At 27.7% G+C, this 13,366-nt stretch overlaps 4 protein-coding genes across 5 annotated transcripts; 3 read left to right on the top strand and 1 right to left on the bottom strand.

Moving 5' to 3' along the window:
• Nucleotides 1-1,042: 1,042 nt before the first annotated feature.
• On the bottom strand, nucleotides 1,043-2,663 carry LOC128964793 (tetraspanin-33-like). The gene is made up of 5 exons (XM_054311431.1): nucleotides 2,160-2,663; nucleotides 1,888-2,088; nucleotides 1,604-1,818; nucleotides 1,447-1,543; nucleotides 1,043-1,367 (listed from the first exon to the last, which is right to left on the bottom strand). The coding sequence occupies exons 1-5, from the start codon at nucleotides 2,355-2,357 to the stop codon at nucleotides 1,131-1,133; spliced, it is 948 nt and encodes a 315-aa protein (XP_054167406.1). The 5' UTR covers nucleotides 2,358-2,663; the 3' UTR covers nucleotides 1,043-1,130.
• A 1,308-nt stretch (nucleotides 2,664-3,971) lies between these two features.
• On the top strand, nucleotides 3,972-7,766 carry LOC128964792 (protein O-GlcNAcase-like). Of its 2 annotated transcripts, XM_054311429.1 has the most exons (8): nucleotides 3,972-4,240; nucleotides 4,295-4,346; nucleotides 4,409-4,498; nucleotides 4,571-6,210; nucleotides 6,532-6,597; nucleotides 6,711-6,796; nucleotides 6,875-7,439; nucleotides 7,576-7,766. In XM_054311429.1, the coding sequence occupies exons 1-8, from the start codon at nucleotides 4,135-4,137 to the stop codon at nucleotides 7,713-7,715; spliced, it is 2,745 nt and encodes a 914-aa protein (XP_054167404.1). In that variant the 5' UTR covers nucleotides 3,972-4,134; the 3' UTR covers nucleotides 7,716-7,766. The 2 variants fall into 2 exon arrangements, with proteins under 2 accessions (XP_054167404.1, XP_054167405.1); XM_054311430.1 differs by lacking the exon at nucleotides 6,532-6,597.
• Nucleotides 7,767-9,712: 1,946 nt separating this feature from the next.
• LOC128964796 (aspartate aminotransferase, cytoplasmic-like) lies at nucleotides 9,713-11,639 on the top strand. The gene is made up of 7 exons (XM_054311435.1): nucleotides 9,713-9,983; nucleotides 10,058-10,239; nucleotides 10,302-10,410; nucleotides 10,471-10,839; nucleotides 10,920-11,016; nucleotides 11,099-11,167; nucleotides 11,248-11,639. The coding sequence occupies exons 1-7, from the start codon at nucleotides 9,875-9,877 to the stop codon at nucleotides 11,528-11,530; spliced, it is 1,218 nt and encodes a 405-aa protein (XP_054167410.1). The 5' UTR covers nucleotides 9,713-9,874; the 3' UTR covers nucleotides 11,531-11,639.
• Nucleotides 11,640-12,046: 407 nt separating this feature from the next.
• LOC128964745 (COMM domain-containing protein 4-like) lies at nucleotides 12,047-13,268 on the top strand. The gene is made up of 7 exons (XM_054311382.1): nucleotides 12,047-12,152; nucleotides 12,223-12,294; nucleotides 12,363-12,428; nucleotides 12,494-12,653; nucleotides 12,708-12,788; nucleotides 12,867-13,034; nucleotides 13,222-13,268. Exons 1-7 carry the CDS (start codon nucleotides 12,150-12,152, stop codon nucleotides 13,266-13,268), a joined length of 597 nt encoding a protein of 198 aa, XP_054167357.1. The 5' UTR covers nucleotides 12,047-12,149.
• Nucleotides 13,269-13,366: the final 98 nt, after the last annotated feature.

The raw sequence follows: 13,366 nt of genomic DNA, 5'->3' as shown, positions 1-13,366 counted from the left end.
TCAAAATATACTGTAATTGAAATTTCATTTCAAATGTATTATTGTGTCCTCAGAGGTCAGATTGATTCACGTATGTGTCGGACAACATTAATATTACAATTACTGTTATTCACTAATTATTGTTAATATGATTTTAATTATATGAGAAATAAAATTTTGACAACAAATAAATATATATTTTGGATTATAATTACCTTGATTACGTCTTACTAAATTTTGATAGGACCAATCAATTGCTAAAAAATAGCCAGCACACTTTAAATAATCGTATATTTTTGGTAAATATTATTAATAGATAATATTTTTAAAATATGACTTTACTATAAATTTATTGGTGCTATTAAAATGTCATTTGAATATTACAGTCAAATGATTGAATCCTATTAAAGTTTTTTAAAAATTATGATTCAATTGAGTTTTTAATAAAAATTTATAGAAATAAAATCTCATAATTGATATATGAGTAAAACCAATGTTATAAACTACTGTAGTTAACTACAGTATTATAAATTTACTGTAAATTTATATTGATAATTATCAATTCATTAATGCTGTCTCACTTTACAATAATTATTGTTATAAGTGTCACAAAATAACCAAATAATTAATATTACATTAAATAATATCAATACTTTTGGAGATAACAGTAAAATAATTAGTGACTGATTTACAAATGTTGAGTTAAGAGTGAGTGATTGACTTTGTTTGTCGACATTGAAAATTAAAAGAAGATATATATGAAAGTCATTTCAATTGATTAAAATGATAAGTAAATTATTATATTTGGTTTTAATATGTAATTTGAAATAATATATTTTGAGTACCATTTTGTCAATTTAATAATGGAGAGGCATATTATTGTTTAATATTTTTTAAAATACAATTATTATAACCGTACATTTACTATACTATTAAATGAATGATTTACGGTAATAATAAATTTATAAAATATATATTTATTCATCAATTTGGTTCAATAGTATGTTTAAATAACTATATAGTTTACAATCACATTTAATTATACTTTTTTATTTATAAAATATATTGTAAATAATAATTAAGCAAAAAGAGCATAAACTGAAAACAAATGAAAGACGGATTGATGTATTACAGTGTGTTTACTGCAAGTGTCACATCCATCGAGCTCTCTGTGCGAGAATCTGTCCCTGAAGGGATCGGGCTAAAAACATGGCCAACAATTGGATGAGTGCCGATCCCAAACAAACAGCGGCCACTAAATTCATATTTCGCTCAATTATCTCAGTTATGGCTTCCACACAACCTCTTGTAAATATATATTTATTAACTTCAACTACTGAACTGATATTCTGTACATTATATCCACACATGATATTTATGAGACCACTCTATGAAAATCAATAAAATATATCATTTAAAATTACAACAATTGTTTTTAAAAATAACAATAATACTGTTATATATTACATCAAAATTTCTAGGATTTCGACAACAAGAGAAAGGCACTGCACATCGCTCCGGACTCGGGTTGGTTTGGTTGCACTCAAAGTATATGTTGCGGTTCCTAAACAATGGCAATGTTTAGACAATCATATATTAAAATGTGGTTTTATATTATATTTACCAATCTTTATATCCTTTATCTGAAATACCACAACATTTGAACTCAGTTTGGATGACATCAATGAGATTCTGGAGATTTGTGTCGTCTCTATATTTAATTATGGGATCCTTTGAAAGACTTTCCTTTATGTAAAATGAGAAGGAATTGGGAAAAACAAATGCAACGGTTGACAGAACCACTTCTCCGACAAACAGCAATAAAAGCATTAATGAATACTATAATCATTAAAAAAAAATTAATATTAAATTTATATTTAAATTAATACCAAACTGTTGAGTAAATACCAGTTTAAGTAAAAATAGGTTCTCTCGGAGTGCACCCAAACATCCGGCAAAACTCATACTGAATATAATAGTGCCGACAGTCATGAGTGCAACAGAGATATGTAATATAATATCCAATATATTCTGCACTTTAATAAATGTATGGTTATATTCCTCGAGGAATGACCACAAACCCAGACCTATGAGCACACCTCCTATTAACTGATATATAAAATCAAATATTTATTATATTAATATCTAAAAACTCATATCAAATGCCATCAAATATATACCCAAAACAAGAGGTTGAAAAAGAAGAGCGAATATTTAAGACACGGAGAGATAAACGAGAAGTTTTCATCAAATGTATGCAAAATGGCATTTTGTCCGCAAGAATGACCCGATCGATGACCAGAACGATGAGATCGTTGCCAATTGTGACCACCGGATGAACGACTTCTAGAGCGTTGGCCGCCATCTCTTGAAGGCATTGCTTCGGCAGTTCAACGTCTGGTCAGTAAATGAGATGAGAGTCAACCAAATGATATCAACACAACAGCTGATCAATCAATGATAACAATAGTCAACAATGCATTGGTTGGCAAAACAAACAACAATTTATAGATTGATTGTGAGATATATTATCAATATATATGACAACAAAAACTATTCAATTTAGTGATCGACTAATCAATTGATAACATATTTATTGTAATAACAGATAAACAAAAACACAAAACATATCATAAAATGATTTCAATTTCAAGTTATCAACTATTTGTCACTTTTATGACTATTGAATATTTCATTATTAATTAACAAATATTGAAAATTAGTCAAAAAATTATTGAATTTGATTTAATAAATTTGAAAATCAAATAACTTTTAAATTGATTTATTTGTTTCAATTGATTCAATATTAGTGACCAAAAAATTTACAGTAATTTTGATGAAAACATAAAATGAACGACACTTTAGTTGAGTCAGTGATTGACACTAACAGCGCATGTCTTCAAACATAAACTTTTGACAATTGATTTAATACTTATTCAATGTATTATTGTTTTGATTGTTGTGTTGACAATACATAGTGTATTACAAACTGTATTACAAACTGTATTACAAACTGTATTACAAACACTCAATTTAATCACATTTTCTTTTATCTAATAATATACAGTATATATGATATATATATATATATAATTTTAATATTTTATTCATATTAATACTATATAATAATAAACCTATAATACTATAAATATTTATAAAGTATATATAATTTACAATGAATTAGATTTAGATATACATTGAAATATTATACACACAATTAATATACTAATAGTTAGTTTTTGAAATTATATATTAGTTAATATACATATATTTTATTAACACAATAAATGATTTGAGTTAAGATAATTTATATATTAATATACTGTAGTAATTTATACACTATATTTATGTATATTATTTTATAATAAGTGTTACAAAAAAAAAATTATAAAATTTATTACTGTCATTGAATTGTTTTTTTTAAATAATTTTATTTATGACAAAAGTATTTCATTTATTTTTGTTATTTATAAAAATCTCAATTAAATAAGTTATTTATAAAATTTTAATACAGTATATAAAATTATAAAAAATATTATTGCAATTCAAAATTATATAAAATACATAATTGATTTAAACCTAAATAAGTTAATTTAATTATAATAAAAACAAATTTAATATTTATAAAACAAAATAGTTATATTAAATGCTTTAAAAATTGAATTTTATTTTTTTAAAATTAATAAATTAGTTCACAAGTTATGTTACAATACTTGTAATTTATATATCAATACAATGTATAATATGTGCAAAAACCAGTCATAACTGGTATTGACTGCAATTCAACATAACTTACATCAATATATACGGTGTTTATTATAATTGTAATTATTTTGATTAATATAAATATATTTAAATAATTACTATTTAAATACAAATAAAATACAATTTTTAAATAAAATGTTTTATTTGGTTAATCACAAGTCAATGACTAAATGACTAAATGAATGTCCAATTGATGTGTTGATTGCAAACTCATAACCACTCCCTCAATGGTTGCGTCAAATTGACTGATATATTGAAACACAAGTTTGCTATCATTTTATCGGATTGTAATCACAATCGGATCAATCAGTCATTTATTATATTGTCATTATAATTGTCATAATATTAGTATCAACTGGTGATCGACAATAATAATAATAATTAGTGATAATGTCAAAGATGACTGAAGAATGTGTGGCAACAATGGACGTAAAGTCTGACATCAAAGCCGACACTAAAGATATCAACGATCACTTCATTTGTGGTGTCGTTGAAGGTATTTATTGATAATTAATATAATCTTCTTTGATTTAATTGATTCATTTCATAGGTTTTTATGGCCGTCCGTGGACTGCAAGTCAACGAAAAGATCTGTTTATTAAGTAGTGATTAATGAGTTAATTGTTATATTAAATGAATTAATTTTTTGTGTCTTTTTATAAAGACTTAAGCGATTTGGTCTCAACACATACATGTATGCCCCCAAAGATGACCTCAAACATCGGGCCTATTGGAGGGAACTCTATACAGTCGAGTCAGTTGTCTTTAGTTTAATTATTGTTGTCGTTTCTTATGTTAACAATTATTATTATTATTTGATGGACAGAGAGGCGGATCAATTAAGTGTATTGATTAATGCGGCCAAAGAGAGCTCTATTGAGTTCATATATGCGTTATCTCCCGGTCTCGACATATCATATTCAAGTGCTAAAGACATGTTATGTCTTAAACGAAAGTTAGAACAGGTCTCACAATTTGGATGCAATGCTTTTGCTCTACTTTTTGACGATATTGAACCCGAAATAAGTGAATCCGATAAAGAAGTGTTTCAGTCATTTGCCAGCGCACAGGTCTCAGTCTCTAATGAGATCTACCAAAGCCTGGGTCAGCCAAGGTTTCTGTTTTGTCCGACTGAGTACTGCAACTCACGAGCCGTTCCTAATGTTCAAAACTCGGAATATCTTAATACAATCGGTCGGACATTAATGTCAGGAATTGATGTTATGTGGACCGGGAGTAAAGTTATAACTCACACATTAACTGTCCAATCAATACAAGAATTATCAGAAGTTCTAAGACGACCGCCAGTCATATGGGATAATCTTCACGCCAATGATTACGATCAGAAGCGTATATTTCTTGGCCCTTATAGCGGCCGATCTACGGATTTGATCCCTCATTTAAGAGGTGTGCTTACAAATCCTAATTGTGAATATGAGCCCAACTTTATTCCTATACATACTTTGGCGCAATGGTCTAAATGCAAGTCTGACGCCAAATGTCAAACGAGTTCTATCAGTTCGGACATCAAACTTGAGGCTGAAAGTGATAATGGATTAATTGAAGACATACCAATGCATTTGAGCCCTACTGCATATCATCCAAAGAAAGCATTGAGATTATCTATTACTGAATGGTTGTCTGAGTTTAATAAACAAAAGACAGCTTACGGTCGATCTAATTCTTTCCTTAATTTATCTTTGCCACCGATTCTTCCAATAGTCAATCCACTGCCTCTCGAGGAAAATGCATCTAATGATGATAAACCATTAGATATGAACACTGCTTCATCTTTATCTTCGTCGTCATCACCAACTACTAGCTCTAATGACTCAAATGCTGATAAAACTACTGAACCTAACGATGCAAATGAATTAATTGAAAGTGCAATACAATCACCAAAAGACACAAATCAAATACTTGAACCAATGGACTGCAATACGAGTCCTAATTTGTCACCAAAGCATACATTTGATGCACAAATGGAAGAAACAAATGTAAAAAATGATGATTTAGACACATCTCCACAATTAACACCTAAACGAGGGGCTAATAGTGTCGATTCCGGCGAAGAGATGCAGACAGAGTGTTGTTCAGAAATAGATGATGAAACTCGTTGTCATCAATTAACATATGAAGACATTTCACTTTTAATTGATTTATTTTACTTACCCTTTGAACACGGAGGACAAGGCTTACAATTTCTCAATGAATTTCATTGGCTTAAAGCTAATGGATTTCTTGTATCTGAATTCCGACGTAAAATAACTACAGAATCGGAGGGACCAGAAGTGTCTGAATGGTATGCGAGGGCAGCAAAGTTTGATGACATGACTGCATCTGTTGGCCGATTGCTTACAAAATTAACTTTTTGTAAAAACCGATCGCTTTTATATGATTTATATCCATATGTTTGGGATATTAAAGGAGTCATCTCTCTATTGAATTCATATGTTAAATGGCTCGGTATGTCAAATGTCTTATTATTTAATTATATTGTTTTAATTTTTGTCGACAACTGTACAATAAATACTTTTTTGATTATAATTTTAAATATAAAAAGTCTAAATATAATATAATTTAGTAGTTATTTACGAGTCATATTTGATGCACATTTCGGTTTGAAGTTATTAAAGAAATTTAGTTTAAAATAATGAGACTTTTAAATTTGGTGAACCGTTTCATTGCAAATATTATTATTTTTTTGGACAAATTTTGTCTGATTTTGAATACAACCAGTGTTTCAAAAATATATATAATAATGGGTTGTTTTCTTGTTTGGAATAGCCTTAGGAAGAGTGCCGACATCTACTCTGACACAACCAAATGGGTTCATCCCTCCAACCTTTACCTGTATGACTCAGTTTTAATGATGATTTAGCAAATTATTTATTTAACTATTAATTAAAATAGTTATATTATTAACAATTAAATTAATGTAAAATACTTTTTTGTTATTTTCAAAGGGTTTTCAAAAGGCTATAGAGAAGCGTTTCAGAGCGGAGATCAAGAACCATGGGTTTTCAGAGGAGGACTCACTGCTGAACTTCAGGTATTTTACTGAAACAATAAAAATAATATGTATTTTACGTATTTAAAAAAATCTAATAATTAACTATTTCGATGACAGAGATTACTACCGGTAGAGACGGTCAGTGATTTGTTTTTATACAAAGCACCCGAATCTCCTTCGAGTCAAATCTACACTATTAGACCATACCTTCCAAACGATGAATCGCATGTTTATGACATTTGTCGCAAAACATTTGCTTTGGAGAGAGAAAACATAACTTTAGAAGATATAACTGATTTTGTTGGCGACAGACTTGTCGGCGGATTTTTATCACTCACTCCTGAATATTGTTTTATAGTTGAGGACGAAATGGGGATCTGTGGCTATGCTTTGGCTGCTATCGACGCACAACAGTTCAATAAAAAACTTGAAATTTCGTGGACACCCGAACTCAGCCGCAAATATCCGGCGCCGACCGAAAAATTAAGTTCCGGTCAAAAATTATCTCCAGTCGAGCAAATGATTCATGATATGCACTCAACAAGTGCTGTCTATCCAATACCTGATGTCATTTTAAAGAGTCATCCGTCTGTACTGAAGATGTCTGTTTTGCCACATATTATGGACTTAAGTGTTCCCAAGAGAATACTCGCCTGTATTATAGCAGCTCTTAAAGCCAATGGTTTGTTATTCAATATATTACTTAATAGTATTTTTCATTGTTTTATAACTGAAATTAAAAGTTTTATTTATGATTTTCAATATAGAGACTAATATTTTATAATTTACTAATAAAAACATTTTTTATTTGATTATAGGATCTGTGGGTGTCTTCAGTGAGATTTCATCAACTGATAAGAAGTTATTTGACTTTTATTCTAAATTAGGGTTTTTACAGATCCAGGTGTCCAGTGATTGCACTAATGAAATGTCTATTTTCATGGGTCGAGTCATTTGATTGCAATCATTAATTTATTATTTAAATTAAATTTTGTATCTTTTTTTAAAACGACGACTAAATTAGAATTTTTGTTAATACTATTTTGATTAATGATTTTTAAGTAAAATTTTTGAATTGTATTATTGTCTTAAACAATATTTTAAATAAAATTATGATTTGACTTAAATTAATTTCGGCTAATTTTTGTACTGATCTCGAAATAGTTAATTGTATTAAAATCGTATTACTATTGAATATATTTTAATTTGTTTTTTAAATACAAAATTTCTAAGATAATTGAATTATTTATTAGTTTGTATTATATAATTCAAAACGAAAAGGTATACAAATCTGTATGTATTTTTAAATTTAATAATAATAATAATATTTATTAGGAATCTCTTTCAACAAAAGTGTATTTTAAAAGAAATCCTTTGATGCATAAACTATACATAAATTAATTAAAAAAATATTTTAAAAATCTTATACATAATCAAAAACAAGTATACAGATACTGTATAAACAAATACTATAAAAAATAATTTAAATTAAAAGTATTAAAATTTAATGTTTTTAATTTTTCTTTAAAGCTTTTTATTGTTGATTTTGATCTGACATCAAGTGGTAATTGATTCCATATTTTTACTCTATTTATTCAAAATAATTCAAAATTTTATTTTAGATATACAGTACTGAATTTGACAGACAATTATTAAGATAACAATATTGAAATTTGATTGCAATAATTATATCGTTAATAAAAATATAATTATTGTAACATATTTTGAACAATACATTGGTTTGTATAGTTTAGTAACGTTTGTATTGACTTTATATCTTATAATACATTTATTAAGTGTTAGACTAAATAATTTCAGGAAAATTACAGAATCCTTGAACTCAAAGAAAAAATTATAACAAAGTTTGCAATATATAGCAGTATATGCAGTGTTTGTACATTGATCTGTACTCTCCATACAGTATAGTAATACAACTTTTTAAAATTTAATTTTTTTTTATTATAGTTGTTTAATATTTCCATTTATTCGGTAATTTAATATATTATAATTTAATTAAATCAAAATATTTATCATTTGAATTATATAACTTAGAGTATTTTCATTTACATAGACATGAAATTAAGACAGTAAATAAAATTTTGAATAAAAATTAATATTATAAATTATAATAAATGTAAAATACATTTTCAATTATTTGTTTTAAGTTACTATTAGACAATATTTCTGAATTATATTAATTCATCATTTTTAACAATTAGTAGAAATATTTAACAAAAAGATTTTATATTTATTAATAGTTTTTACTTAATTTACTTTTTATATAAGTTTATCAATTAATGTTAATATATATTTAAAAAATAGATTATATTGACATAAACTTTATGATATATCGATAAACTTAATACTAATTAATATTAATAATCAAAGCATTGATATTATTAACTATTTGACGGCATATAGAGGTCTCACTATATTCTGTTTGAATGCAAACTAAAAACCAGAATATTATAGAAACATAAGTAATAAGTAGTGTATTGATTAATAATTTTTTATACTCTATTAAATAGTTGTTATAATAGTTGCTAAAAAAGTCAAATAGTTATTGAAATAGTTATTTATTTTCTTATAAATATTTCAACTGATATATAATTCACTTGTTTTCAGCACATTTACAAAAATGATTTATATAAATAAACTAATTATTTCTATTGTTAAAAAAGTAATATTAGTTAATAACAGTTTACACATTTTATATAATTTATATAACTATTACTTTTTGTTTTTAAATATTTTGTGCAATATTTTACAATTTAATGCTTATATTTTTCAAAATCAATGAAATAATTATTTATAAGTTTTTATAGTTTCTAACCCAACAAATAGTTATTTATAGTTATAATAAAATTTCGGAAATAGCGTCCACTGGTCAACTTCGGTGGACATACTAAGTCCCAGTTATAAGCGTTGAACCGACAAAATAATTTTTTTAGTTGGAAATCAAGACACTAGTAATAAGTATTGCTATAAATAGTGAGACAATCGATGCTATGATTACATTGAATGTCACACAAGTGTCGCATCCATTGAATACTTGTTTCAAACGATAAGTCAATTGAATTGTCATTTTTTTGAAGATCTGATCCCTAATTGAAAACAATGTCTCGTTTTGATTGTGTTGAGAGCGCGCCGGCCATCGAAATATTCGCGTTAAGTAAGGCTTATAAAGAGGATACAAACCCACAAAAGGTTGATCTCGGCATCGGTGGTAAGTTTGCATAATTTATAGATACTATTAAAGATATCAATGGTGACAATATCATCAACTGATCCAATGAATAGCTTACCGAACAAACGAAGCAAAGCCATGGGTTTTGCCGGTCGTGCGAAAGGCAGAGCACGAGATCGCAAACGACGACTCATTAAATCACGAATACTTAAGTCAATTGGGAGACGATTTGTTCGCACAGTTGGCCACTAAAATGCTTTTGGGAGACAATAACAAAGCCATTGAAGACAAACGGGTTTGCATTCAGACAATACCTTTGATTAACAAATTAGATAACAAATTGAATTTAAAATTAAGGCGTTTGGTGTGCAGTGTCTGTCCGGAACCGGTGCCCTAAGAGTCGGAGCTGACTTTCTTCGCCGAAACGCTGGTTTTAAAACAGTTTATGTTTCAGATCCGTCGTGGCGTAAGATTAATGCGAAAGTAATTTTAACGTAATATTTATTAAAATTAATTACATTTGCAGCCAATCATAAGCTTCTCTTCAATCACGCGGGCTTTGAATCGGTGCGGACTTATCGGTATTGGGACGCAGCTAATAGACAACTAGACTTTGATGGTCTGATTGAGGACCTGCGTAATGCACCCGAAGACTCAGTGATAGTACTACATGCTTGTGCTCACAATCCGACGGGAATTGATCCGACTGTAGATCAGTGGAAAGCAATCGCTGATGTGATTGAAGAGAAAAAACTGTTTCCGTTCTTTGATTGCGCGTATCAGGGATTTGCTTCGGGAGATCTCGATAAGGATGCCAATAGTGTCCGCTATTTTGTTGATCGAGGATTTGAAATACTGTGCGCCCAATCATTTGCTAAAAATTTTGGACTTTACAGTAATATTGACACAAAATAATTATAATTGTTTCATTAGTTAAACTAATTTTTAATTTATATTTATATTATAATATATTAGATGAACGCATCGGTAATTTGACAGTTGTATTGAAAAACACGACTCCAATTGTGAATTCAAAGGCACAGATAACTCTATTAATTAGAGGAAACTATAGGTAGTTATTAAATATTTGCATAAAATATTAATATATTCCGGTATAATGTTATTAACAAAATAAAAATATAATTATATGATAGTAACCCTCCTGTTCATGGATCACGTATTGTGGCCAAAGTACTCAATGATCCTCAGCTCTATCAGGAATGGTATGCATAATTGAAACACACTTTTGTTAACATATTCTTATATTATAATAATTTTATATACAATATGTATATTTCTAAAGGAGAGAATGCATTAAATCAATGGCCGGTCGTATTCAAGATATGAGGAATCAATTGCGACAAAACATAGAAAAATTGGGAACTTCTGGAAAATGGAGTCATATTACGGATCAGATCGGAATGTTTTCATATACGGGTCTTAATAAACAACAAATACAACATTTGGTCGACAATTATCACATATATTTGCCAAAAGACGGTCGCATTAGTTTAAGCGGAATCAACACTCAAAATGTTGAATATGTGGCCAAAGCTATCAACGACGCCGTCAATCAATTTCCTTAAATTGTTATAATCTTATAGTTATCAATCAATTATCAGAAACTACAGTATATTTTAGTGAATTAAATAATAAAAGTATGGTTAATAGGGTTTGAAAATTTTATTTTTGTTTTTACCAATTAATGTAAATTGAAGTTAAATTAGGTAATTGTTTTAATATATAGTATATAATGTTTAATCTAAAATAAAATATGTTTTTAATATCATAATACTGTTTGAATATTATTTTATTTGATTACAATTAAGTAGTGGTGTATTGAAAGAGTTTAAATGATTTGGTATTTAATGGTATGAAAAGTATACAAACAGTCTGTATGTTGTGTTGTCTTCACTGTTTGTCCATCACTTACATTGCTATACACAGTGATTGTAAAACTAGTATAATATGTAGATGTAGTACACGTATAGCAATGTAAGTGATGGACAAACAGTCAACACATTATTGACATAATAATGACAATCATTGATTGGTTGACAACTCAACACATGTTTACTGTATATAATAAACTCATAATATTTGTATACATTTGTGTTGATATTATTAATCAATTGTATATTAATATCATATGAATTGTTGTAAAAGTGATTTTTAATCATTTAGTGTATGAATTGAATCAATAAAATGGTTTGTTTTTTATATTTATATTCATATGTTATTAAATAAAAAATAAATAAATGTATTATTTATTGAAAAGCGGTTCAGATTTTGCGGTAACAATGACTGTCAGGACTGGCTTTTGGCACAAATATCTTTGTTGTCTAAACTGGTTATTGTCTATATTGTCGTCTATATTGTCCATCAATTATCACTTATTATTGTTATGTTTTGTTATAGACATCAATCAAAATGAAAGTCTTATGCAATGAATGTCTCAATGATATCGTCGACAATAACTTAAATGTATTTACAATTTATTTGCTATTTATTTGTTTATTATTGATTTAATTGAATGTAATGTCCAACAGATGCAGACAATCACTAAAATAGGTTCGGAGGCAAAGCTGGACAGCCATCACATTAGAGGCATAGTATCTGCCATTCAATTCATTTTTATGAGTTCCTCGAAATACAGCACAGATTGTGACACTCTTTCCAATGAATTACAACAATTAGGTCTTCCCAAGGGTTAGACAATCTTTCTATTCATTTATTTTTGTCACTAATTTTGTGTCCAATCAGAGCATAGTTCAGCTCTTTGTAAAGTATATTCAGAAAATGAAGAACGACTCCAACAAGTTCTCAAACATCAGAGTCTTAGATGTAATTTAAGATATAATTGTAGTTTAATTAAAACTTTAATATTTATCTATTAATTCAATATTGTATTTACCATTTAAGTGAATCGTTTGAATCAAATTGATTACAAAATCGACACACAATTCAATGGCTTGTCTTTTAAAGTGAAAGCACCGGCACTTGAAATAAGTGTTGATATAAGAAATAACATGAAGAATGATAAGACATCATTTCATGTGAGCCATCAAAAGCTATCGGCACTCATATACGGTATGATCTCATTGTTTGTCTCACATTTCAATCACTTTATATAACAAAATAACAATCACAACAAAGTATTACCAATTTCTCTAAAGTCTTATAAGAGATGAGATGTCTGCAAGACTTTGATGACGTTTTTATTTTGTACGATAGACTCATTTATTAATTTCTTAATTTATTGTTATTTAATCCTCAGAATTAAAACAATCGCTTCAATTAATGGATGACATTAACGTAAATTAACATAAGTTTTACGTAATATATAATTCTCTCTATTATTATATTTATTAATTTTCTTAAAATATAAATTTGACAAAAAATAACAATAAATTAGAATTTAT

Source organism: Oppia nitens, unplaced genomic scaffold, assembly GCF_028296485.1.
Source record: "Oppia nitens isolate AA-2021 unplaced genomic scaffold, nextdenovo-longstitch-racon4-pilon3 scaffold9_pilon_pilon_pilon, whole genome shotgun sequence".
Taxonomy (NCBI): domain Eukaryota; kingdom Metazoa; phylum Arthropoda; class Arachnida; order Sarcoptiformes; family Oppiidae; genus Oppia; species Oppia nitens.
This window is presented reverse-complemented; position numbering and strand designations above follow the sequence as displayed.

What these genes read in the sequence shown, in the direction of transcription:
- LOC128964792 (XM_054311429.1), top strand. Translation starts at nt 4,135, where the DNA reads ATGTCAAAGATGACTGAAGAATGTGTGGCAACAATGGACGTAAAGTCT. An exon ending in CGAAAAGATCTGTTTATTAA is followed by an intron (nt 4,347 to 4,408) that starts GTAGTGATTAAT and finishes CTTTTTATAAAG; the next exon opens with ACTTAAGCGATTTGGTCTCA. An exon ending in AGCAGCTCTTAAAGCCAATG is followed by an intron (nt 7,440 to 7,575) that starts GTTTGTTATTCA and finishes ATTTGATTATAG; the next exon opens with GATCTGTGGGTGTCTTCAGT.
- LOC128964745 (XM_054311382.1), top strand. An exon ending in TCGTCGACAATAACTTAAAT is followed by an intron (nt 12,429 to 12,493) that starts GTATTTACAATT and finishes AATGTCCAACAG; the next exon opens with ATGCAGACAATCACTAAAAT. An exon ending in GCTATCGGCACTCATATACG is followed by an intron (nt 13,035 to 13,221) that starts GTATGATCTCAT and finishes TTTAATCCTCAG; the next exon opens with AATTAAAACAATCGCTTCAA.
- LOC128964793 (XM_054311431.1), bottom strand. Translation starts at nt 2,357, where the DNA reads ATGCCTTCAAGAGATGGCGGCCAACGCTCTAGAAGTCGTTCATCCGGT. An exon ending in ACCTATTTTTACTTAAACTG is followed by an intron (nt 1,819 to 1,887) that starts GTATTTACTCAA and finishes TAATGATTATAG; the next exon opens with TATTCATTAATGCTTTTATT. An exon ending in GAAATCCTAGAAATTTTGAT is followed by an intron (nt 1,368 to 1,446) that starts GTAATATATAAC and finishes TGATTTTCATAG; the next exon opens with AGTGGTCTCATAAATATCAT.
- LOC128964796 (XM_054311435.1), top strand. Translation starts at nt 9,875, where the DNA reads ATGTCTCGTTTTGATTGTGTTGAGAGCGCGCCGGCCATCGAAATATTC. An exon ending in TTAATTAGAGGAAACTATAG is followed by an intron (nt 11,017 to 11,098) that starts GTAGTTATTAAA and finishes ATTATATGATAG; the next exon opens with TAACCCTCCTGTTCATGGAT. An exon ending in CCTCAGCTCTATCAGGAATG is followed by an intron (nt 11,168 to 11,247) that starts GTATGCATAATT and finishes ATATTTCTAAAG; the next exon opens with GAGAGAATGCATTAAATCAA.